General features: G+C 60.7%; 4 protein-coding genes and 1 long non-coding RNA gene across 10 annotated transcripts in view; 3 read left to right on the forward strand and 2 right to left on the reverse strand.

The window, feature by feature from the left end:
* GRK6 (G protein-coupled receptor kinase 6) lies at window positions 1-15,052 on the forward strand. Of its 3 annotated transcripts, none has more exons than XM_014876017.2 (16): window positions 1-122; window positions 3,121-3,216; window positions 5,736-5,848; window positions 6,157-6,234; window positions 6,436-6,536; window positions 7,769-7,861; window positions 8,143-8,206; window positions 8,804-8,944; window positions 9,608-9,798; window positions 10,547-10,584; window positions 10,713-10,802; window positions 10,889-11,097; window positions 11,357-11,494; window positions 11,716-11,853; window positions 11,984-12,118; window positions 13,662-15,052. In XM_014876017.2, the coding sequence occupies exons 1-16, from the start codon at window positions 71-73 to the stop codon at window positions 13,710-13,712; spliced, it is 1,728 nt and encodes a 575-aa protein (XP_014731503.1). In that variant the 5' UTR covers window positions 1-70; the 3' UTR covers window positions 13,713-15,052. The 3 variants fall into 3 exon arrangements, with proteins under 3 accessions (XP_014731503.1, XP_088029650.1, XP_014731504.1); XM_088173524.1 differs by lacking the exon at window positions 13,662-15,052 and adding an exon at window positions 12,906-13,655 and having other exon boundaries at window positions 12,030-12,118; XM_014876018.2 differs by lacking the exon at window positions 13,662-15,052 and adding an exon at window positions 12,906-13,043.
* Window positions 267-20,213, reverse strand: LOC148221954 (uncharacterized). Of its 2 annotated transcripts, none has more exons than XR_015806950.1 (3): window positions 20,077-20,213; window positions 8,684-8,854; window positions 267-446 (listed from the first exon to the last, which is right to left on the reverse strand). It is a non-coding gene; the product is annotated as an uncharacterized LOC148221954 (long non-coding RNA). The 2 variants fall into 2 exon arrangements; XR_015806949.1 differs by lacking the exon at window positions 267-446 and adding an exon at window positions 2,746-4,805.
* On the forward strand, window positions 16,583-19,824 carry LOC148221955 (uncharacterized). Its single transcript, XM_088173929.1, is given in 6 exon segments — window positions 16,583-16,705; window positions 17,023-17,172; window positions 17,261-17,432; window positions 17,435-17,587; window positions 17,590-17,720; window positions 19,698-19,824. Coding segments are annotated over 6 exon segments (849 nt in total). The 3' UTR covers window positions 19,818-19,824.
* On the forward strand, window positions 19,903-21,622 carry PRR7 (proline rich 7, synaptic). 2 transcript variants are annotated; one of them, XM_088173525.1, is made up of 2 exons: window positions 19,903-20,345; window positions 20,448-21,622. In XM_088173525.1, the coding sequence occupies exons 1-2, from the start codon at window positions 20,042-20,044 to the stop codon at window positions 20,861-20,863; spliced, it is 720 nt and encodes a 239-aa protein (XP_088029651.1). In that variant the 5' UTR covers window positions 19,903-20,041; the 3' UTR covers window positions 20,864-21,622. The 2 variants fall into 2 exon arrangements, with proteins under 2 accessions (XP_088029651.1, XP_014731403.1); XM_014875917.2 differs by having other exon boundaries at window positions 20,475-21,622.
* Window positions 21,217-23,063, reverse strand: part of DBN1 (drebrin 1) — an 11,222-nt gene continuing 9,375 nt past the window's right edge. For both annotated transcript variants that reach the window (XM_014876001.2, XM_088173523.1), the window contains exons 13-15: window positions 22,211-22,773; window positions 22,030-22,132; window positions 21,217-21,947 (exon numbers count right to left, since the gene is read on the reverse strand). In XM_014876001.2, the coding sequence (XP_014731487.1) occupies window positions 21,877-21,947; window positions 22,030-22,132; window positions 22,211-22,773 (737 nt within the window). In that variant the 3' untranslated portion in view covers window positions 21,217-21,876. The remainder of the gene's footprint in view (window positions 21,948-22,029; window positions 22,133-22,210; window positions 22,774-23,063) is intronic.

Here is a 23,063-nt window from a genome sequence, read left to right on the forward strand (position 1 = left end):
GCGGGGGGCGGCGGGCGCGGGCCGAGCGCGGGGAGCGGAGCCGGCGGGAGGCGGCGGCGCCCGCGGGCCCATGGAGCTGGAGAACATCGTCGCCAACACCGTCCTGCTCAAGGCCCGCGAAGGTGAGCGGCGCCGGGCACCGGAGCTGGTGGGGCGGCAGGCCCGGTCTGCGGGCCCCGCTGGTGCCGCCCCGGGGCTCGGCCGGGGCGGTCCCGCCCGGGGCATCGCGGCCTTGGCGGGGAGCGGGGAGGTGGCGGCGCGGGCTGGGCACGGGCATTCAGCTCCCGCGGTGTCCCCGGTGCTGTGCTCCCTCTGGGCATGCTGAGCTCCCTTCCGGGCGGCCTCGCTGCCTCTCCGGTGCAGATCGCCCCATCTGCGTCCCGGCTTGCCCACTCCAGAGGCTGCTCCAGCTCCTTTGGCACAGGGGAGAGGCAGCTGTGCGTGCCCTAGGAGAAAGCAAAAGTTGATTTCAGTCCGGTAAACTGCTGCTTCCCACACACGGGCCGATCCCGAAACTGCGGCGGGGAGCCCCACCCGTCCGCCGCCTTCACACCCGCCCCGGCCCCCATCTGCGGGGTCCTGGAGTTCTGCTGCGGGCCTACAACCCCTCCCACTGCTCCAGGGCTGAATTTCAGGCCTCTGTGTGGGATGCAGCCTGGCAGCAATGGGGCTGTCCTGAAGATGCAGGCGAGCTGCGTGCAGAAGCTTCAGGAGGGGATGGGAAGTCTCACACAGGAACCTGGTCCTTTGCACACAAGATCCGCTTCAGCCAGGCATCGATGTGTTCATTAGATCATGTATGTGGTGGGGAAGTACAGTCCTCCCTGTCCCATGGTGTGCAGTTGGCCAAACCGAGCCATCCTGGAGCCTGAGAGACCCACTGAAATCCAGTTAGAGAGCTGTGGAGATTAAATTTGTGGGAGCAAAAAGCAGCGAAATTCAATTTGCACGGGCAGAAACATTTCCAAGCTGCTTGAAAACCAGGCTAAGTGTAAGTACTCCTGGCACAGTGACCGTAGTGGACCATGACGTGTGGGTTCATAATGGCAAGGTTTGGTTCAAAACCAAGGTTTGTGACCTCCAGGCACGAGACCCAGCTTCACACGGAGTGACCCGGAGACTGGCTGCTGTTGTGCCCTTGGGGAATGGAGTTTTGGCACTGATGCAACAGGAGGTGCTGGACTGCTGCAGCTCCTGGTGCTCCGCTGGTGGCTCTCCCTCAGCAGTTTGCAGGCAGAAACAACCCAGTGTCACACTTGTGTCAGGTCGTTCTTGGGCTGTGAGAGCCGTAGGTGTCTATACTGCCTGTCCATAGCTATCCCACCTGTGGCTGGGTGGCCGTGGTGGCCACTGGGGTGAGCTCAGACAGCTTCTGTGACAGGACAGAGCTTCTTTGCAGGCTAAATCCGGCAGGGCTGGGTTCATTGCTCCTTCCCGGCCTTTTTGGAGCTTCCTGGGTTGGTGTGGGAGTGCAGAGCTGAGCTGGGATGTGCTGAGAGGCTGTTGACAACCACCTTCAGCTTCTGCCACAGCACGACCATGCCTGTGTTTGGTCTGGCCCAGGGAAGGTGACGGATCCTTGTTCCCCTTGCCCTGACAGGGACAGCAGACCAGCTTTCATCCATCACCCAACCCTGAAGCTTGTTCCTGGTGAGCTCTGGGTGGAGGCAAGCCCACCCCTTGCCCCATCCCCAAACCAGGGGTACTGGGAAGTTGCTGTGCAGGAACCCAGCTCCCCTCTGGACTGTGGGCTGCAGTGCTGGGAGGGCGGGGGAGAACCGCGAGTGAAGGGTGCTGGAGCCTCCTTTCAAAGCAAACAACTCAAGGAAATGCAAGCTCCGGGTGCTGTGGGGCTTTGCTGTGCCTTTCCTTGAGCTCTCTTGGGGTGAGGATGGCCTGTCCTCCCCTGCCCTCATTTCGCTGCCCCCATCCGCTTCATTGTCGCTGACAAGAAGGTGTCTGCGCCGCTGGTTTCTTCCAGCCCTGCTTACCCTTGAGTCACTTCCTTCCTGAGTTTGTACAATCGTGCGGCCCAGCTGCTGCTGCTGCGGGGCAGATGCAGTGCAGGGACCCACAGCGTGCCAGGGGCTCGGACTTGTGGCTGGCATCGCATGAGGCTGACCAGGATGGCCCTATCCCACCTTGCCTGCCTCCTGCAGTGCAGGGAGCTGGGTGCCAGGGGACTGTGTCTAGGGTTTGGGGCTGAACTGCATCTGCAGTGGAGGAGAGTGTTATGAAAGTGTTTCTCAAGAGCTGATAAATTATGTTCAACCCCTCTGTGATTTCAGAAGGCTGGGCCTTCGGCCCAACTCTTGGCCTGACCACTTTGGCAGGGTCATTTAATGAATTTCCAAAGAGAGGTGGGAAATTGTGTGTGTTGGCACTGGGAAAGCAATCCCTGGAGGTTGGCTGATCCCAGCAATCAGTACTTAGTGCTTGCTATGATGTAAATTTTTTGGTCTATCTAGAAGCTTTCCCACCCTGTCCTACAGCACAGGGCATTTACTCCAGCAGCTGAAGCTGCAGTAATACCTGGTTCTTGGATCTGGATTTTCTGAGGCTTGCTTATCTCTGGAGAAAGGTGGGAGTGTCCTCACTTCACAGGTGGGAAACTGAAGTGATGAGCCCCAGGCAATGCAGTGAATTGTCTGTGAAGCCAGGATTAGAGTAGGAATTCCTGTCTCCCAGCTTCGTGTCCTCTCTCTGAGAGCCCCTCCCTGGAGTAAGCAATCAGTCTAGAATGAGTAGGTGCATGAACGTCTTTACTGCAGCAGGAAGAGCTTCCCACCAAGCAAGGCATGGCCTAGAGGGGTGATTAGTTATGCAGAGGTGCTGGGGACAGGCCTGGGAGCCAAGAACTGCTGTGGCCGTGGACACTTCTGCCCTTGGTGGGATTCTCCAATCATGAAAGGATTTGGGATTTGTTCAGCAGCCAGAGGTTGGTCTGTCCATTTCCAATTGAGGTTCCAACACTTTTGTCCTACCGGGAGGTGGTGGCACCACTTTGGCCTTGTTTACCTTGCCTGGACTTAGAGAGAGGCTCCTTCCTCAGGCAAGGCTAGGCTGCAGTCAAACACCTTTGCTTCCTGACTCATGGTACTGATTTTGTGTGCCCTGCAGGTGGTGGAGGAAACCGGAAAGGCAAGAGCAAGAAATGGCGCCAGATGCTGCAGTTCCCCCACATCAGCCTCTGCGAGGACCTTCGGCAAACCCTGGGTGAGGTGCAGGGCTTGGTGGGAGCTGGTGGGTAGGAGTTGTGCACCCCAAGCTGAGTGTCAGGGACATATAACAGGGCAAATCCCAGCCAGGATTGCTTGGAGTTCAGAGTGTAGGGAAGAAATTATGAGTAAGTAAGTGGCTGGTGATGTACCAACACACCTGTGAGACTGTGATGAGCTTCACTAGGGGAACATCACCTTCTGTGTGCAAACATGGAAGCATGACTGCTCCATGCTGCAGAGTTTTGGAGTGTCACTGGGGTGCCTTTGCAAAAATAACAAAGGTCCTGCTAATGTTCTCTGTTCTCCCTGGCTGGATTCAGCTCAGCTCCACAGCTTCTAACATTCAAGCAGTAGCTCTTCTCAGGCAAATTGGGTTCTTGCTGTGTGGAGTGGATGAGAACTGGTGTTGAGCAGGGCTTGGCCTGTCATTTTCATGCTGTACTTTGTACTCTTCATGGTTTTAATGTTGTTTGTGCAGCAGGCTTGGTCCTGAGATCATGTGAAATTGTTTTGGGGCACAGAGGGTACAAGTGCTTTGCTTCCTGGGAAGAGGAGAGCTTGTTTAAGTTTTCAATCCAGATTCAGCTGCCAGCTGGAGAGTGGCACAGCACTGGCCTTATTTCAGAACTGGTGTCACTGAAACAAATGTGTTTGGGAGGTTTCTGCTGCTCGAATTCCCAGTTCTGCCCTGCCCAGGTTTTCCAGTCCTGGCAGTCCTTTGGGCCCCATGGAGCTGTAGTATTTGGAGAAACTCAACCTCACTCATCCACACTGTAACGCTCAAGCTGACAGCAGCCCAGTGCAGGCTGTCCCCACCTCCCTCTGCCACACAACCCATGCACTGTCTCTCAGGACTGGCTTCACAGCCAGATGTGACTCTATGGAGACTCCAGCCTTGGATTTGCTCATGGCTGCTTCTCTGGAGCAAGGGCTGAGAGCTGAACACGGCTCTGGCTTGGGCTCTCCTTGCAGCTCCCATCTTGACCATCCAAACCCCTTCTGCCTCCTTGACTTGAAATGCCCTCAGCAGAGCTTTCCCTCAGCTTTTGTTCATCCTGTGCCTGCAGCCACCCTTCCTGTGGTTGTCATGATGTTTTCCAGCGCTGAACTTCACCCGTTTGCCAGCAGTGAGTGCTGGTGGTCTCTGTGTCTGTTGTCCTGCTATCCAGGACAGTGACCTTGTGAAAATTTGGGAAGCAAGTCCCTCCCAGCCACTGGCTGTCACCACCCGCGTCTCACTTCCCCTCAGAGAGGCATGTGAGAAGTGCTGACCCAGGTGGCAGCAGCTTCTCTTGGTTTTCCCGTGGGAGAGATGACCCCGTTCCTTGTGCTTGGGCACTCTTTGGCTGAGGTGTCTTTCTTTTCACCTCATAGCCTGCTGGAAAGGGGTTTCTTTCCTATTCCAGAGTCTTGGCAGGACCCTGGGCACGGTGGGCTGGTTGCCCACTGCAGAATTAAGCTTTTTGTGCCCTGACCACAGGGAGTAACCTCGTGTGAGCCTGGGCAGCGACCAGGGCATCCAAAAGCTTCTGATCTCGCCGACAGCAAATTCTGGTGCTCCCCAGCTGGAGGGAACTCCTTCCCCTGCAGACACAAGGAAACCGGCTGGTGCGGCGGAGCTGGTGGGGCCACCTCCTCCCCCACCACAGCCTGCCTGGCTCTGCACTCTCCTGCACCCTCAGGAAGCTACAGCTTCCTCGGGAGAAACTGCTGCATAGGGAGGGGAAGGCTGGGAGTGCCCAGCACTGGGATCCCCTAGGTGGCTGCACATCTGTACTGCAGGCAGCACGTGGCCCACGGTGGCAGTGGCTGTCACAGAAATGTGTCCTGGCCTGCGATCAGACAACGTCTCTTGAGTGGAAGGGGAGGAAAAAAAGCAGAGAACTGAAAGTGCTCTGGATGGTCAAAGGGGTTTGTGCCTGCGCTGTCAGCGTTCAGAGAGGGGTAGGAGGAACCTGCAAGAGTTGATGTACAAGCAAGTGGCTGTCCCATGGAGTAGGGAGCTCTGACTGCTGTGTGCAAATCAGCAAGGCATCTGTGGGAATGGTGTCTCCCATTTTGATGCTGCTGCTTCCAGCAGGGCTTTTGGGAACACAAGTGGTTTGAAAGAGTCATCAAAACAACTCTAGGCCTGGAAGATCTGCCTTGAGATAAGCTTAGTGTGTTCCTCATGTTCCAAGCAGAGTTGTGTGTCTGGAATAGTTGGTTCATCTCTGTGGAGAGAGAAGAGAGCCTTTAGGCAAGCAGCTGTTATGGAGGTCCTTTTCTAGGAACAAGAGGTTCAGGCTGAACAGAACAGCAGGTCAGTCCTCTTTCAGGGAAAAGGGAATGTAGAACCTGAGCAACGTCCCTTGTCTCACTGGGTGCGCTTCACTCTCCTGGGAGTCTCAGACTGGTGGGACCTGTCAGCAACCTAGCTGAGGAGTCACAGTACTCCCATTGCTGCCTGGCCAGAGCAGTGGGCTGGGACTGCTCCTTTGGGATTTGGCAGTGTGACCTTCTCTTCGTTTCCAGAGCGAGATTACCACAGCCTGTGCGAGAAGCAGCCCATTGGGCACATGCTCTTCCGGCAGTTCTGCGAGACGCGCCCCGAGCTCTCCCGCTGTGTCAAGTTCCTGGATGCTGTGGTAAGAGCAAAGCCCATCAGGCTTCATTAGGGGAGGCAGGGATGTTCCTGACACCCTGGGCACGAACTGTTTGGCTGGGTGCTCCAGCAGGTACTTCTGGGCACATAGGGTTTTGCTGTAGGAAAACCTGGGAGTCGGAGCCCAGGTAGGGCTGGGCCTTTGCTTAGGGAGATGTTTGCTGGAGATGTGGTTTTCAAGGAAAGCATGGGAAACTTTGGGCAGAGTGTGTTGCTGCTCCACAGCTGTTGTCCAGTAGCAAGGCTGGGTTTCTGGCTGGATCTGCCCCTCCCACTGTTTGCTCTCTCCAGGCAGGGTACGAAGTGGCTCCAGATGAGAAAAGGAAGGAATGTGGGCAGCACCTGATTGAAAAGTACTTGAAGCCAAACGTGAGTAAGAGGGTTGTGTTTGCTGCCTGCAAGGGTAGAACAGCTGGAAAGCCAACATCTGGCATTGCCCGTGTCCTGCCACAGCCAACATGCTGAGCCACCACACCACTTCACAAGCTGCCACAGTGCTTTGCCCACTGAGCCTAAAGCAGGAACCTTGGGCTCTGCTCCCTATGTCTGACTCCATCCCTTTGTCCCCAGAGTGAGGACCATGTGCCTGAAGTTCCCTCACAACTGGTGGATGCCTGTTGTGAGAGGCTGGAGCAGGAACCTTCCAAGGAGCTCTTCAAGGAATGCACTAAGTAAGTTGCAGGGCTGGGCTGTGCCTGCAGGTCACACATGGCATGGGGATGATGCTGCAGCTGACTCACCTTGTCCCCCGTGGTCCCTTCCTCTGGGAGAGTGAGTGAGAGAGAGAGCTGGTGCTAAGGCTGGGGCCTGGGGAGTTTTGGGCCAGCAGTTTGCAGCCCAGCTCCAGGAGAGCAAGCATAAGGATATCTTGTGCTTTGGGAGTGATGACTTGCTGCAGAAACCTCTGTCAGTTCTCCCAATCAGAGTTGCCATTTGGGAAGACCCTGTACCAATGCTGTTCCCAGTGTTGTGCCAGGATCTTGTAGGCTCCTGCCTAGCTGAGCCAATAGCTGCGGTCTGTGCCAGCTGTCCTGTCCCACTGGCTGCAGAAGTGGCTGTTGTAGTTGGGTTACTCTGGATGTTGCTGCAGGGGTCTAAGGTCACCTCTGTTCCCATCACAGAAGCAGTGGCCAAGGTCCTGGCTCCGCATGTGAAGCGGAAGCTCTTGGGCAAACCAGGCTTGCAGCCTCACCCCTCCCTGCACAGTAGCTGGAGATTGTTGCCTAACTGAGTGCAGGGCTGTGGCAACACATTTGCTGCAGTCTTCTGGGGAGCATTAGCTCCGTGTGTGGTAACCAGTGTCGAGTCTGAATGCAGAGCCTCCGGGCTGGGCCCTGCCTGCTCTTGGCAAGCTCTGAAAGGGGAGAGCCCATCCGCTTCTCCTTGATGCGTGTTTCCAGTCTAGACACTGTGTCTAAGGCTCCTCACTCTGCTGGGCAGCCCTGGCACAGCTCTCCAAGGCAGTTAGCTCTGTGGAGCAGGATCCCCTGTGGCCTTTTGTGTTGGATATTCATCTGATGGTGAACAGCTCAGCGCCTGGTGCTGAATGTTGCTAGCAGCTGATTACAGCCTGTGTGCACGTTTGCCCTGTGAGCAGAGGGGCAATTGCAGAGTTCCGTTGTCCCTCTTTGTCCTGCAGCCCTGGCTGGTGCCAGGAGGCCACAATTAGCAGTGCCAGCCAGGTCCCAGGGCGCTGCATTTGTCACAGTGGCACCTCCAACGCGCCTTCATTTTGCATCAGGCTTAGCATGGAGCGAGGCTTTCTGGGCCAGGCCTATGTGGGTGAGGGATGGCAAAATGAACAGTCTTTTGGGGCTGTTCACCTCCTCTTTCCTGGGGCTACTGGCTTTTTCCAGGGCTGTGATCAGCTCTCAGGAACCCTGCTGGGTCTGCTCTCTCCTAGGCTTATCCACGACTACCTGAGCGTGGCTCCCTTTGCTGACTACCTCGACAGCTTGTACTTCAATCGCTTCCTGCAGTGGAAATGGCTGGAACGGTAATGCTCCCCTCACACAGCTTGCCTGTGGGGTTTTGGGGCTCCTTCCAGTGCTGGGCCCTGGCAGGAGCCAAGAGCCTGGCTTTTGCTGTCCCTCAGGGCTCTTTACTAGCAGCAGCAGCAGCCCCAGCCCTGCTTGCCTTGCCAGGAAGCAAGGTCTGGTTGAGCAGGGGTTTGGGGTGAGCCACAGTCTGTCAGGCCAGAGGGCATGGAGGTGGTTTGGGCTTCAGCCCCTGATCTGTCATTGCTCACATCTCACTCTGGTTTCCTTTCCCTCACAGGCAGCCAGTGACCAAAAACACTTTCCGCCAGTACCGTGTGCTGGGTAAGGGCGGTTTTGGGGAGGTGAGTAACCATCATTTCCTGTGCATTTAGGGTTCCAGGCAGCCACTGTTGCCTGCTGCCAGAGGCAGACCTGGGTTCGCCATCAGGGTGATACAAGCTGCTCCAGCATCTGGAGGCAGGTGCTGCTGGCTGGGTGGGCTGCAAGGGCTCTGTGCTGGGCTGTGATTTGGGTCTTGTGTGACCTGTCAGCTCTCCCTGAGAGGCAGGAGCTCACCTCTCTCCAGGTGCTGGAGGTGTGGGAGGTGCTGTGCAGAGTTGGTGGCACGAGCCCTATGGTGCCTACTGCTAGCTGGGCAGAGTCAGGTCTGTGTCTCGACAGAGCAAACTTCCTGCAGGAAGAAAACTTCCTGCTGGGCTTTCTTCTGTTTATGGAGTGGCCTTCTGTCTTCCCAGCACCAGCCATGGTGCTGCTAAAGGTGTTAGAGGCATTACAGCTGGCTCCTGCTTCTCTGTAACATCTGGAGCTGTCACTCTTACCTGTGTCTTTGCTTTGGCAATGGGCCTCTTTGCCTTCCTGTGCCTCTTCCTGAGAGCAGAACCTAGACCCCCACTCTGGAAATGGCAGTGGGAGGGTGCTGAGCCTTGTCCTCCCTCCAGGTGTGTGCCTGCCAAGTGCGTGCCACAGGGAAGATGTATGCCTGCAAGAAACTGGAGAAGAAACGGATCAAAAAGAGGAAGGGAGAAGCCATGGCCTTGAACGAAAAACAGATCCTGGAAAAAGTGAACAGTAGGTTTGTAGTAAGTACATAGGAATTGCTCTCACTTTGCTGTGATGCTGGATTCTTCCTCCAACCAGCCAGCCTAGCATCTCTGTACTCCTCGCCTGGTGCGGAGAGGCAGGAGCAGACTCTGCCCATGGTGCAGAGTCCTGGTGGCTGCACATCTCTCACAAGGTCTGGCAGGACCTTTACTGCCTCCACAACATGCTGTAAACGCCCCCAGAGTCAGCCCCGAACACCCATCTGGTGTTTTTGTGACTTTTGGGGCACAAGTAAACAGTGAGAATTGTCTCTCCAGACAGTGGGGTGGGGAGAAGCCCAGGCCTCAGTTGTGTGATTGGAAGCTCTGCCTTGGTTCACTGAGGTGTGGAAAGTCTGAACCTCCCTTTGCAGAGGGTTCATCAGATGCTGCCCCAGTGTTGCTGTTGAGTGCTGCCTGCCCTTGGGGGGAAGCAGCTTTGGCTCAGGGAAGGTGTCCTCCCTGTCCAAGGAAGGCTGGGGGTGTGCTGGGACTGCTGAGTAGTGCCATGTCCTCCCTGGGTTCACACAGTTCCTCCTCTGCTGGCAAAGGCCCAGCCCTGAGCCTGTGAGGGGCTGCTTGGGTGGCAAAGTGTCCATGGGAGTGTGGGCACCTCCCTCTTCCAGCTGTGTCTTCTAACAGCCTTTCTGCCCTGAATTGCAGGTGAGCTTAGCCTATGCATATGAAACTAAAGATGCTCTCTGCCTAGTGCTGACCCTCATGAATGGAGGGGACCTCAAGTTCCATATCTACCACATGGGAGAGGCTGGTTTTGAGGAGCCTCGGGCAGCTTTCTATGCTGCTGAGATCTGCTGTGGCCTCGAGGACTTGCACCAGGAGAGGATAGTGTACAGGTGCGTGCTGCCTGGTCCCTGCTGGGAGAGCTTGTAGGGCCTGCAGCAGCAAGAGGGTTCCTGCTGCTCTTACCAGCACAGCTGGGTCTGTCACCTCAAGAAAATAAGCTCAGGCTTGAAAGCAGCACAGAGCTGAGTGAGAGGAATCGGGAACAGAAAGCTGATCTTGTGGGAGAAAGGGAGACCTTAGCTTGGCTTCCTTGTGCTAGTAAATGATCGCCAAGAACAGGATGTGATCATGTTGTGAATGTCTCAGGGCAGGCACTGAACTCCCTGGGCAGTATTGACACTAGAACAAAGGAGGGTAGGCTGCCCCAACGTGCTCCAGAACTGGGGAGGAGGGAAAACAAGTCGATTGACTGTACTCACAGGGGTGTGATGCCGTGCATGGCTAAACACTGGCCAGGAAGTCCCTTCTGATCCTTCCTTGCCCTGGGGCAGGATAAGCAGAGAAGCCTCTGCTCTTTCTCACTCACATGGCCTGTCCCATAGTGAGTTCTGCACCGGCAAAAAGGGAACCATCCTCAGGCTCACTGCAGAGGGTTGAAGTTTGTCGTGTTCTCCTCTCTGCGCAGGAGGGGAGAGCTTGCAGGGTCATCTCTGGGGCAGAGGGTGAGGGGGAGGTTATCTGGGGTGAGGAGCATTGCATCCTAAAGTTGCTTATCTGTGACTTGCTGAGATGTGGCTGTTGCTTGTGTCCTTTGCTTTGACAGCAGGCTTCTTGCTAATCAAGTCCCTTCCCTCCTAGGGACCTGAAGCCAGAGAACATATTACTGGATGACCATGGTGAGTGCAGGAGCCGTTAGCCTGAGATTTTTCTTATTCAGTTTGAACTGGGGTTACACTGTGTTTTTGGCAGCTTCAAACACTGCGCCCTGACTTTCTCCTGTTCACTTGTCCCCTTCTCTGTGCAGGTCACATCCGGATTTCAGACCTGGGGCTAGCTGTGCATGTGCCAGAGGGCCAAACAATCAAGGGCCGAGTGGGGACAGTTGGCTACATGGGTAAGTGACCCCGGTTTAAGCAAAAAGCGGTTCAGAAGATGTGCTCTCCCTGCCCTCACACATCCCTCACCCCTGCTCCTCTGCAGCTCCGGAGGTGGTGAAGAACGAGCGCTACACGTTCAGCCCAGACTGGTGGGCTCTGGGCTGCCTGGTGTACGAGATGATCGAGGGCCAGTCCCCCTTCCAGCAGCGCAAGAAGAAGATCAAGCGGGAGGAGGTGGAGCGGTTGGTGAAGGAAGTGCAGGAGGAATACTCGGAGAAGTTCTCGCCCTGCGCCCGCTCCCTCTGCACCATGGTACGGCTGTGCAGCCCTGTCCCTTCACTCCCACCACTTCTGTGCATGCAGCAGCAGAACATCGGGGCTGCTCCCTGCAGAGGTGACAGCCAGCTTCCCTTGTCTCTGATAAGGCAGCACGGGAGGGTTCAGAGTGCCTTCATTCTTTGCCCAGCTGCCTAGCAGGCCTGTGCTCTCCCTAGAACACACTGCAGGAGCCCAGGGCTGCTCCTGCACACAGCACCCTTCACCCAGAACATTGATTGCTTTTGTATCACAGCTCCTGTGCAAAGACCCTTTGGAGCGCCTGGGGTGCCGAGGAGCTGGGGCTAAGGAAGTGAAGGAGCACCCTCTCTTCAAGCACCTCAACTTCAGGAGGCTGGAAGCAGGCATGCTGGACCCTCCCTTCAAGCCAGATGTAAGTGCCCATCTTTTCCTGACCTTTTCAGTCACTGGTGCTGTCAAGGGAAGAGGGAGCCCGGTATGGGGAGGTGGGGTCCTTCCCTGGATCTGGCAGAACAAGGGTCCAGCAAGCTCTGGGCTGCAGGGAGAGGTGGCTTTGGCTTGGCCATGAGCAACAGTTGGAGGTGGTGGCATCAAGGTGGAGCCTGGCATTAGAGCAATCTTTGTGCTGCATAGCCCCAGGCCATCTACTGCAAGGATGTTCTGGATATTGAGCAGTTTTCCACGGTGAAAGGAGTGGAGCTGGAGCCCACAGACAACGACTTTTACCAGAAGTTTGCTACAGGGAGTGTGCCCATTCCTTGGCAGAACGAGGTAGGTCTTTCCTCCTGCTTGTGCCCGCCATGGCTGAGGGCAGTGTCTCTGTGCTGTCCCTGCTGCTCTCATGCTCTGCTGGGCCCTCGGTGATGTGGCAGTTGCTGCAGCCTTCTTTTCCCTCTTCCAGATGATTGAGACAGAGTGTTTTAAGGAGCTGAATGTCTTCAGCACAGATGGCACAGTGCCCCCAGACTTGGACTGGAAAGGGCAGCCTTCTCCACAGCCCAAAAAAGGGTTACTCCAGCGCTTGTTCAGCAGACAGGTAAGGGTTTGCCCAGCTTTTCCTCCCCAGCCAGCCTCCCAGCAGCAGTGATCCTGCTCCTGCCTGTGCCAGGCAGGTCTGGCAGGGAGGTGGGCATGACAGGGTAGTGAGCAGTCTCCTCTAGTGTTGGGTGGCCACACCCTAGGGCTTTCAGGGGCACTTGTGCAAGGCTGCAGGGAGCCAGCTCTTGCCTGGTTGGCACTTCTCATGCTGGGGGAGTCAAGGGGCTTGGAAGGAGTGTCCCGGCTAAACATGCTGGAGTCACCCAGGCAGAAGGATGCTGAAGACTCTAAAATATTAAATCATCTCCCTTCTGACATGAATAATACCATCCCTGAACGAGTCCTTGCTCTTGGAATGGGCTGTCTGGGCTCCCCAGAGCCCTTCTGCCAGATCTTGAGCCAGGCAGAAGCAACTCTTTCGAGGGATGAGGAGAACAAAAACATCTTGCAGCTGCTGTGGCCTTGCTTGCCAGCCTGTTTCCTCTGCCCAGGACAGTCTTTGCCTTCTTTCAAGGCCTGGCAAAGCCTGGGCTGTTGCCTCTCAGCAGCTGTGTGCAGCTGCAGGACTCCAGTATGGTTGGCTCTAGACCCACTCAGCCACCTGGTGCTGACTTCTGCTCCTTGGCAAGCTCCGAGTTGTGCTTCGCAGTTCAGTGGGCTGCCCTAGCCAGAGCCAGCTCTGGGGATACCCAGCCCTACCCGAGGCAGGCAGGACCTGCCAGAGGATGGGCAGCTGTTTGTAGAAGGGGTTGAGCTGTGATTTCCCACGTGTTTTCTCTTTCCAGAGGTGAGCAGTCACTCCTGGCTGCTCTGCTCAGGGAAATACCCGGTGGCCCACGGACATGGCAAGATCTGGGAAAGAGGAGTGTTATCCTTCAGTGCCTATTCCCTTCCCCTGGCAGAGCACAACCTGCTTGTTGTTCTAACTGCCCCCTGAGCCACTAATCCAGCATCCCTGCTCTTGCTGCCTTTATGGAGGAGGCCTTGCCCTCAGCTTGAGCCAAAGTTGCCCCTGCACTGCCGGTGCTGGGAGTTCTGCTCCCAGGGGGGCTATGGGAAGTTTCTTTCACTCCTCTCCGTATGTCCAGGACACACAGAAAGGTTGAGAAACTGTGAAGGGTTTGGCATTGCCCCGTGCTCAGACTCCCATTTCAGCAGAAAGGGCTTCAGCTGCTTTTGTGGCCAGCTGAGCCCTGAGCGGGGCCGAGCGTCTGTGCTGGCACTGAGCTTGTGTCCCTGGGTGGCTGCAGTCCCTGGAGCTCAGCTTCCTCACAGCTTCTGAGCTAGCCAGCTGCGTGCTCACCAGTCTGTCTGCCAGGGGCTGAACCTCCAGATGCAGCTGGAGTGTGCTCTGCAGTCTGGGGGTCCCCTCCAGCCCCTTGCCTCCATGTAGCTCTCCCGCACACAGGCTGGACGGGGCGGGGCTGGCCCATCCTGCCAGAGGGCAGCTGTAGGCTGGGTTGTGTCACCGTGCTCATCCTCTGCTTGCTGTGCTCCTCTCTCCCTCTCCCTCCTCCCTCTCCTTGCCCTTCTGACTTCAGGACTGTTGTGGAAACTGCAGCGACAGCGAGGAAGAGCCCACCCGGCTGTAGAGCACAGCTTGTTCTCCAGCCTCTGGGACCCTCTCCCGAGTGCTCAGCCTGAAGGACACAGTCGCAGTGGCCCCACAAGGTGGATTTGTTTACAGTTTTATACGTCTGTATTTGAAGACTGTGAGGATGATTCCAAGGCTGGCAGCAGCACACGGCTTGGGTTGAGGTGCCTCTGACCATGGGCAAGCCCTAAACAAACCCGGATGCTTCCAAATCTGCCACTTGGGATGATGCTGCTGCCGCCGGCTGCCGCTCCCGGCCCAGGGTGGGAGGGAGGGATGGTGCCGGTGTGGGCCAAGGCCAGGCTGGAGCAGCTTTGCTGACACATTCCACGGTGCCGAAGCTGCACCGCAGGTTTGATGTATATTTATATATGTCGGTCTGTACATATCACATGTCGGTTTTTAATCTATGGGTGGGGGCCTGCACTGCCCCCACCCTGTCACAGACACAAATGTCCTCCTATGGGAGGAGCAATGGTTCCAGGGAGTCCTGGACAGAGGCCTTCTGTGCCTTGAGGTGTCTAAATCATCTTTCCTGGACCTTTCTGGCCGTGCTGAGGTGTCCTGGCTCCAGCGGAGTCCATTGCTCAGCCCCGAGGCACAGGAAAGCACTGTGCCAAAGTGTCTCCCATTGCGTCCTGGCAGCGGAGTGTCACTGCCTTGTCCTTGTGTCCCTGTCTGCTGGAGCCTGCTGCCTGCTGCCTCATCTCACACGTGCTGCCAGCTCCAGCGAGCTGATCTGAGCCCCTCTCCACACCACTGGCACAGAGGGACACAGCCGCTCCCAGGCACCTGCTGCTGCTGTGGCCAGAGGGTTGGTCTGATCCCTGGCATGCTGCAGGATGGTGACAGCACAGTTCCACCAGATCTGGACCTGTGCCTTCCAGAGGTGAGGCCCAGCTCAGTGGTGGAGGAGCAGACACATGAAGGACACTGCTCTTAGGGAGCAAAGCTGTGGTAATGTCCGTTCCCGGGGTCATGTGAAGCTGTGACCCAAGAGTGAGTGGGCTGAGACCAGCTTAGTGTGTGTCCCCAGGGGTTCTGGGGAGGCAGCACAGCTCCTGCACCCATGGGCAGGAGCCCTCTGTGGGGAGCAGTGTGGGGATCAGCCCACCTCTCCATTCAGCTTGTCCTGTCCCCTCTTGTGTACACTTGTCCCAGCTGTGTCCTGAGCAATAACTTGTCCCTTCTCTGTGTGTGTGTGTGCACACGTGTGTGCGTGTGCTGCTGCCTCTGCTCGTTCTGAGCCAGGCCCCCCAGGGGGGCTGAGCACCTACTTGGACCTGTGGTATCATTTGCTTGCCTTGCACTAAAGTTGGAGAATATTTAAATTTTTAACCTTTTGTTAAGTGTAGATATTTGCTGTGCCTTGTATTGCTCTCGTGTCACGGGGGGCCTGCTCCAGGCCATACGGGGTTGGTGGCTCTAAGAAGGGGAGTAGGGACCTCATTTCTGGGCTGTGATGGGCTCTGCTGGTGCTCCTGTCCTGCAGGGAAGGACTGGGGTTGCTCTCCAGCGCAAAAAGGCTGATGCTGGCTGAGCCCTGAGTATCACAGATGACCCTCAGTGTTTTCTGCTGCATGTTTTGGGTCAGTGTCGGGGCATAACAGGTATGAGGCCTTGTGCTGTTGGGATGCTTGTGCCTGCTGTGCTCCCCTCTGGGGCATGTCCATCCCCAGCACAGCCCCTCCTGGGCTGTCCCAGGTGTGGTGTGGGCCTGGGACAGAGCTCTGCTGCCCTCTGGTCACAGTGAATTACTGCTTCGGGGGGCCACTATGAATGGGAACTTTGTGGCAGCACAGAGTGCTTCTCCTTAGCCCAAGGAACAGCCCCTCCAAGGGGGGGACCTTGCAGGGTGACATGGGGTGAGGGTCACGATGGTCACCAAGGGTGAAGCAGTCAAAGGGGGGTAGCCTGGTTGGGGATGCAGGGTGGATTTGAGGTTTGGGGTCTAGAGCTGGTGGCAGCGACCACAGCCTCGTGCGCAGCGCGGGGGGGCCGCACGCAGCTGCACTGGGATGAGAATAGCAAGTGCAGCCGGGTAGCTAGGGAACAGTTGCTATGGGAGCGGGCCGAGGAGGAGTTCTCACACTCAGAGGGGGCATCTTGGGGTAAAATCCAGGAATTTTCTGCAGCCGTGGAAGGAAGGAAGACAGGCAGGGGGATGGGGACTGCCAAGGGCTTGCTGTTCCAAACGCACCAGGCAGGATCCTTGTGCCGCCCTCCTGGCACTGCCTGGGTCATGGCACCCTGGCACCAAGGTCCTGGGGTCACCAGCATGTTTGTGTGCCTGTCACACATTCAGGGTCACTCTGGAGTAGGGACAGGGGGTGAACAAAGCCATGGCCAGCCCTGAGCAGGACAAGGAAGCGGCTCTGCCTGTTCCAACCTGCCCAGTGGTGTCCCAGCATTTGAGGGATGTCTCATCCCCATCCGTGTCCTTGCTGGCAGGGGTAGCAGCGTGCAGGTGAGGGATGCTGGTGTATGTCCAGAGCTGGAGTCTGTGGATCTGGACCCTACGGACAGAGGCGAGCTCTGGGGGTCCTGAGCAGTGCCCCGTGCTGTGGGGCTGTGGCAGCAGCTCCGCACACCATTTTCAGGGGTGAAGGATGCTCTCAGCTGTTGCCTGGGCAACGGCTCCTCCTCCAGCCCACCATGTGGCTCGGGGAGCGCTCCCCCGCCTGCCTCCCCCCGCCGCCGTGGGGAGAAGGGGAAGGGGAAGGCAGCTCCCGGCCCCCGGCGCTGGCGGGGCCGGAGGCCTGGCTCCCTTCTCCCGCCCTTGCCCTGACCTGACGATGCCCGTGGGCCTCACCGTGCCCCCCGTCCCTGCGGTGCCCATGCTTCAAGGGAGCATCCCGGCCCCCCCGCATGGCCGCAGCCCCCTGCCCGCCCTGGGTGCTGCTGGGGCACCCCCACAACCACCGAGCCGGCAGTGCCCGGCTGCCGTGGCCACGCTGTGAGGTCGGATTCCAGGAGGCGAATTCCAGCAAGGTGAGTCGGGGCCAGCGCCAAGGGGGCTTGGTGGGGCTTGGCCGAACACCGGAGCCGCTATGCCCGGCTGTGGCGGGAGTGGGCTGCCAGCACTCGGAGTCCCCAGGTCATCCCCTGGCCGGGATGGAGGAAGTCCTTCCGGCCGGGCTCCGGCAGAACAATGCGCCATGTGTGCAGCCGCAGCGGGCGCTTGCCACCCTGCCCACGGGGAGGAAACGGCGGCGGGGTCATGGCCTGCGTGGGGCACCCACACCCATCGCCCACCAGCATCTGGCACAGCTCCGCCCTGAAACAACGCTGCCCCGCTCCTGGCATAGCCTCAGGGCGCAGCGAAGGGACAGCGGGGACTCTGGACCCCTGGCGCAGTCGAAGGAGCCAGAAGGGTCTCCCATGGGGGCCACGACCACCGGCCTCAGGTACAGCAGAGAAGAGCTTGGTGCCAACCACTCGATGGCAAATGGCTGGGGGAACCCTAGCTCAGGGACAGTTGCCCAGGCCGGGCTGGCGAGGGGTCTGCTTGGGGGTACGGCACCCAAGGGAGCGGGGTGACCCCAGGACACCCAGTGCCATTTCAGCCCCTCGCTGTACTGGGGGCCAGGTTGGCACCCCTGCCCTGCAGAGCCACGTGTCTCACTGCAGTGGCCAGGTGGGCTGTGGCAGGGGCTGTTAAGGTCTTGCCACTGCCCGGGCTGCCCTCCCGGCCTGTGGCCCTGTGCTGGCCGTCACGCCGGGGAGCACGCAGTTGTCACCCCTTGAGAAGGCTGGGGATGGCATTGAGGGAACGGTGGCAGCACCCCCAGGGTATCCCCAGGGCGAGTGCAGGGCTACCGACTGTGGGAGCCTGTGGTACCACACCACCGCAGCGCCCTCACCCCACCGGGACCGGGAGCCGCTACCCGGGAATCCCCGGCCCCCACCCCGTAGGGCTCCCGCGGCTACCCCCGGGGATGCCCTGGCCCTCTCGCCGCCGGCATCCCGTCGCCGTTCCCCAGGGGCGGGAGGGGCGATTCCCGTGGCAGTACCGGTGGCCAGCCGGTAGCCCCCGAGCGGCGGCGGGTCCCGGGGCGGGGGGTGCGGGGGGCCCGCGGATCCCTCCCCGAGCCGAGGGCGGGGCGGAGCGGCGGGGCGGGAGCCCGGGCGGGCGGGGCGGCGCGCGGCGGCGGCGCGGGAGCGCTCACCGGAGACAAAGGCAGCGCCGGGAGGCGGCGGCGGTGCCGCGCACCGGGCGCGCACCGGGCCCCCTCCCCCGCCGCTCTATGGAGCCGCCGCCCGCCGCCTGAGCCACGTGCGCCGCCGCCGCCGGTAACGGGAGCCGCGGAGGGAGCGGGCGCGGCGCCTCCGCCTGTTGCGCGGTGCGGGGGCAGCGGGGCCGGGGCGGGGGCGCGCGGGGCCGCCGCCACCGGGGGCCGCGGCAGGGGCGCGCGGCGCGTACCGGGGAGCGCATCTCCGGTCCGGCCCCGGCGGGCGCGCTCCCCGGGGGAGGAGGAGGAGAATGAGGAGGATGAGGAAGGGGTGCCGCGCCCGGCACGGGGAGCGGGGAGGTTCCTCGCCGGGGTGTCACCCTCTCCGCGGAGGCACCGGGCAGGGATGCGACGCGGGCAACGGGCCCCAGGCCGCAGCCGGGGCCAGTGGGGCGGCCCGGGGCTACCGGCGGGGCCCGGCTCGGCGACCGCTCCGCTCTCCGCCCGGCGTGAGTGTCTCCAGCCGGGCCCCGCTCCTCCCCCAGCCCGCACGTCCTCGGCAGCCCCGCTCCCCCCGCACGCCCCAGCTGCGAACGCCCCCGGTCCGCGGCGCCGCCAGCCCGCCCTGCACCGCTTCCCGGTGTTCCCCCGGCCGTCATCCCGGGGCTCGACCCGCGGCCCTTTCCGCACGGTACCTCTCCTCCCCGGGGATGCCCAGGCTGCCGGCGCGGAGCCTGTTGCCGCCGATGTGGCGAGCGCTGCCCGAACCGAGCTGGCCTCAGCCAGAGCACCCCCTCCCCAAAGACCCACATCCCGGCGCTGCCTCAGCCCACGCGTTTGTCTGCGTGATGGAGCAGCCCCCGCTGCCCGCCGGAGCGTGGTCAGGGCTCCCGGCTCCCTCCTTCCCCATCGCTTCTTCCTTCCGCCGGGCTCGGCCCTCCGGCCCTGCCGGCACCCTCAGCACCCGGTGGCCCTGCCGTGGTCCCTTGCCAGTAGCGTGGCCCTGCACCGCAGGGTGATGGAGCACCCCGCGCCCCTTCGCCCTTCTCCGAGGGAGTAATGGTGTCGCCGTGATCACCGGCTGCCATCGCTCCAGGCTTACCCTCCTCCCTGCTGCCGAGCCCGTTTTCTCTCAAACCACGATAATGAGAATCCTAACGGGTGCTTACGTGCCTGCCTTTGAGCACCCATGGGTGCTGCTCGCCGCTCACTGAGGAGCAGACCTGCCCCTGGCACACACCGTTGACATTTGGTGCTTGCCTGGATGTGACCGAGTTGTCACCCTGCCTAAAGGGCAAAGGTGATGGTTCCCATCACCGCCACCCCCGGCCCTGCATTGCTGTGTTGGGGTGCCACCATCCCCAGTGGCTGTGAGGCCAGCGATGGCTTCGGTGCACGTGCTCCTGTGAGCGCCACGTGCCGCAGGCAACCGGCACCTCTGCTTGTCCCTCCTTCTCTCCGGGTCACTCTCCTGTGTGGTAGCACAGGGATGAACTGCCTGGGCTCAGCAGCCAATTTAGGGTGCACTGGATGGGCAAAAGAAGGAGATCCCACTGGGCACCCCATGATCTTGAAGATGATGCTATGGGACCACAGCATCTGTGTCCACCCCAAGGTGCTCAGCAGTACCATGGGCAATTCTAGGGGGGCTGCGCAGGTCTGCATCCATGGGGGAGATGGTGGGGGGTGCACAGGGTGCCAGGCACGGTTCCCCCTGGCTGCGGGCGCTGCGGCGCATGTGGAGCGAGTCACCATGGGAACAGGGCGTCCACGTTTCCGTGTCGCTCACGCTCGCGTCTGTCTCGTTGCAGGGCCCCCACCCCGGCGGTACCCCCCCAGCGATGGGCAGCGGGACCCCGGCAGCCCCGTCCCCCCGCCGCCCGCCCCGCCGGCCCCCCGCCCCACCGCCCGCCCGGCGCACCCAGGCCTGACCCACCCGCTCCAGCCCCCCCCAGCTCCATGGCGAGGACGGACCCCTGACGGCAGGCGCGCCCGCGGGCCAGAGGAGACGGCGCCGGGCACGGCCCGGGGAGATGCCCTCGGCGGCCCTGACAGCATCGGGTCCTCCCTGACCCTGCCGCCGCCCTGAGCATCCCGTCCCCCATCCCGAGGGCAGGGAGAGGCGGGGGTCTCCCCCCCGGGGCCGGCTGCCAAGATGGTGATGTCCCAGGGCACCTACACCTTCCTCACCTGCTTCGCGGGCTTCTGGCTCATCTGGGGCCTCATCGTGCTGCTGTGCTGCTTCTGCAGCTACCTGCGGCGGCGGGTGAAGCGGCAGCAGGAGGAGCGGCTGCGGGAGCAGAGCCTGCGCGCACTGGAGATGGAGCCACTGCACTACGAGGGTTACGGGGGCAGCCCCCCCGGCATCGCCATTCCCCACCGCCTCCGCCTCGAGCCCCACCATCACCATCATCACCCCCACCACATCCCACCCCCCCGACCCTGGAGCTGCCGGCACGGTAAGGAGCAGGGAGGGGCTCTCGCATCCCCGCAGCACGTGCCTCCCTCTGTTTTGGGGGGGATACGACGTGAGAGCCGGGGCGCAGCGCTGACGGCAGCAGGGGTCCGGGGGGGGCTTTGCCTTGCAGAATCGGACCTGTCAAAGCCACCGTGCTATGAGGAGGCGCTGCTGATGGCGGAGCCCCCCCCGCCGTACAGCGAGGTGCTGATGGACACGCGGGGGCTCTACCGCAAAATCAACGCCCCTTTCCTGAGCCATGAGCGGCTGGAGAAGCAGGAGCAGCCTCCCAGCTACAAACCCCTTTTCCTGGACGCCGGCTACGGTTCAGCGCTGCACCTGCCCCGCTCAGCCAGCCCCGGCCCTGCCTGCCCGGACCTCTATCTGCAGCAAGAGTGCTCCCCACGCATGTTTCCCAGCTGGACGGACTCGGAGCTCAGCAGCAGGGACACCTACGAGACGGGACCCTGGCACCTCCCGGTCTCCATGCCCCTCTTCGGCAGGACTACCGCTGTCTAACAGCGGCTGCGGGGGACGCCCGGACCTTGCCATGCACCTGGGGGGGGTGGGGGACTTCGGTTGCTCGTGTCACCCCAGGGACACCCGCCCCGGCGCGGGCCATCGCCGCCGGCGCGGAAGGGGCTGGTTCCCCGTCTGGCCCCCGCCGGCCTCCCCATGGCCGGGGGCGCTGGGGACCCGGACTTTGCTCTGTTTCTTAAATTTTTTGTTTGTTACAGTTTGAGAATAAAAGTTTGTGGCTCGGGTTTGCCTCCTGGCGGGCTGGCATGGTGGGACCGCCCCCTCCCCAAGGCAGCCGTAGCCCCCCCCACACTCCCAGCCCTCCCTGCCGCCCCAGCAGGCTGCAGCCCCCGTGGGAGACGCTTTATTTATTAACAGACATGAGCACACCGCCGGTACAGAACTTGTGCTTTCCAAAAAGTTTCCGGGGGGAATGGGGGGAGAGGGGCCAAGCAGGGGCCAAGCAGGGGAGGACGGGGCTCCCAGCAAAAGAGGAGTGGGGAAGGGGTAAAAGCCCCCACACCAGCTCCCTGCCGGGGTTTGGGGGGGGACGCCGCTGGCCGCAGCCTTGCCTCGGTCGGGTCACTTTATTGCCATATTCATTTATTATTATTATTATTATTTCTTTTTTTTTTCTTTGAACTCGTGCAAAGTACTGAGGGGGGCTCCCGGGGGGGGCACGAAGAGAACGAGGACCCTGTCCCACAGCCGGGCAGGGGATGCGAGCGTGTGTCGTCCCCCCCAAAGGGGCGCTGGGGCATCGGGGGTGGGGGGGCTGCTAAGGGAGGGCTGGGGGGCTGACACGGCTCCTACCGACAACTTAAAAAAGAAAGGAGGAGAAGGGGGGGCTGTAAAAGGTGCCCCGGGGCAGGGTTGCAGCGGGGCGGCCGCCACACGGAGGCCTCATCCTGCGGGGCCCCAGAGGGGTGAGGGGGGCCCGGCCCCCGGCTGCAGCCCCCTCGTGCCCCGCGCCGGCCGGGGCGGGCTGCCTGTGCCGGCAGCGGGGCCTGGCCTTACAGGGCCCCCCCAAAGCTCTCCTCTTCCTCGGGCAGAGGGTCTGCATCCCAGCATGTGATGTCGATCTCTGGAGGACAGGGAGAGGGGTCAGGATGGCTTGGGATGGCCCAGAAAGGGACAGACTCCCTCTCCTCACTGTCCTCACTCACCTGGGGGCTTGTTGTAGAAGACGGGCTGGGGGGCTTTGGCCGACAGCTCCTCGGGGGGGAGCACCTCCTCCTCCTGGGACTGGCTGAAGTAGCCCTCGCTGGCCTGGGGGGTGGGGGCAGGTTGTCAGGACCGCCCCCAGCCACCCATCACCCCCTGACCTCTCCCCACAGTGATGCTCACCTGCTCCCCACGGCCCGGTGTCCCATCCTTGGGGGCCATCTCCCCATTGGTGATGGGGGGTGTCTCTCGGCCCGGGGTGTCTTCCTGGGGCGTGTGCTGGCAGCCCAGATCCTGGGACTGGGGTTCCCCCTCGCCAGCTGCCTCCTCCTCATCCTCATCCTCCTGCTCCGCGTCGCAGAAGGTGGCAGGGGGCTCTGGCAGCTCATCCAGGCTCAGCAGGGCCCCCTCCTCGGGCAGCATGGCCGGGGGTGTCTCGGGGACCGGGGCAGCAGGCAGGGGCCAGGCAGCTGGGGGAGCCACCCCGTCGCTCTGCCACAGGTCGATGAGGCTCTCGGGGTTGGGGGCTTCCCCAGTTTGGGGCTCGTCAGCCACGGGTGGCAGGGAGGGCTCGGTGGGCTCCAGGGTCACCAGGTCCCCCAGGGCATCACCCCCCGCTGTCCACACTGGCCTGGGACTGGGCTCGTCCCCAGGGGGCTCGATGGCCTTGTCCTCTGGCCCCGGGAAGGGCCAGTGCTGCTCGGGCGTGGCTGGCCCGGGCTCCTGCGCGCTGGGGCTGGGGGACTCTGCAAGGAGGGGACAGCAGTCAGTGGGGACAGACAAGCTCATCCAGGGCTAGGGGTCACCCGGGGACAGGGATGCAGCTCAGGGGAATTTGGAGTCCTTTGGACTAGGCACAGTATGGGGACTACTGCAACGATCGGTGGAGGTGACTGGGCAGGGAGGGGATTGTATCATGCATCAGGGAGTGAGGGGACATGGGCAGGGACAAGGTCATCCCTTGGGGAGTGGCAGAAAGGCAGAAAGGGCTGTGGAGGGAACGGGAGAGGTGCCCTGAGAAGATGCAGAAGGAAAA

This window comes from Sturnus vulgaris, chromosome 15 (genome assembly GCF_052056855.1).
Source record: "Sturnus vulgaris isolate bStuVul1 chromosome 15, bStuVul1.hap1, whole genome shotgun sequence".
Lineage (NCBI taxonomy): Eukaryota > Metazoa > Chordata > Aves > Passeriformes > Sturnidae > Sturnus > Sturnus vulgaris.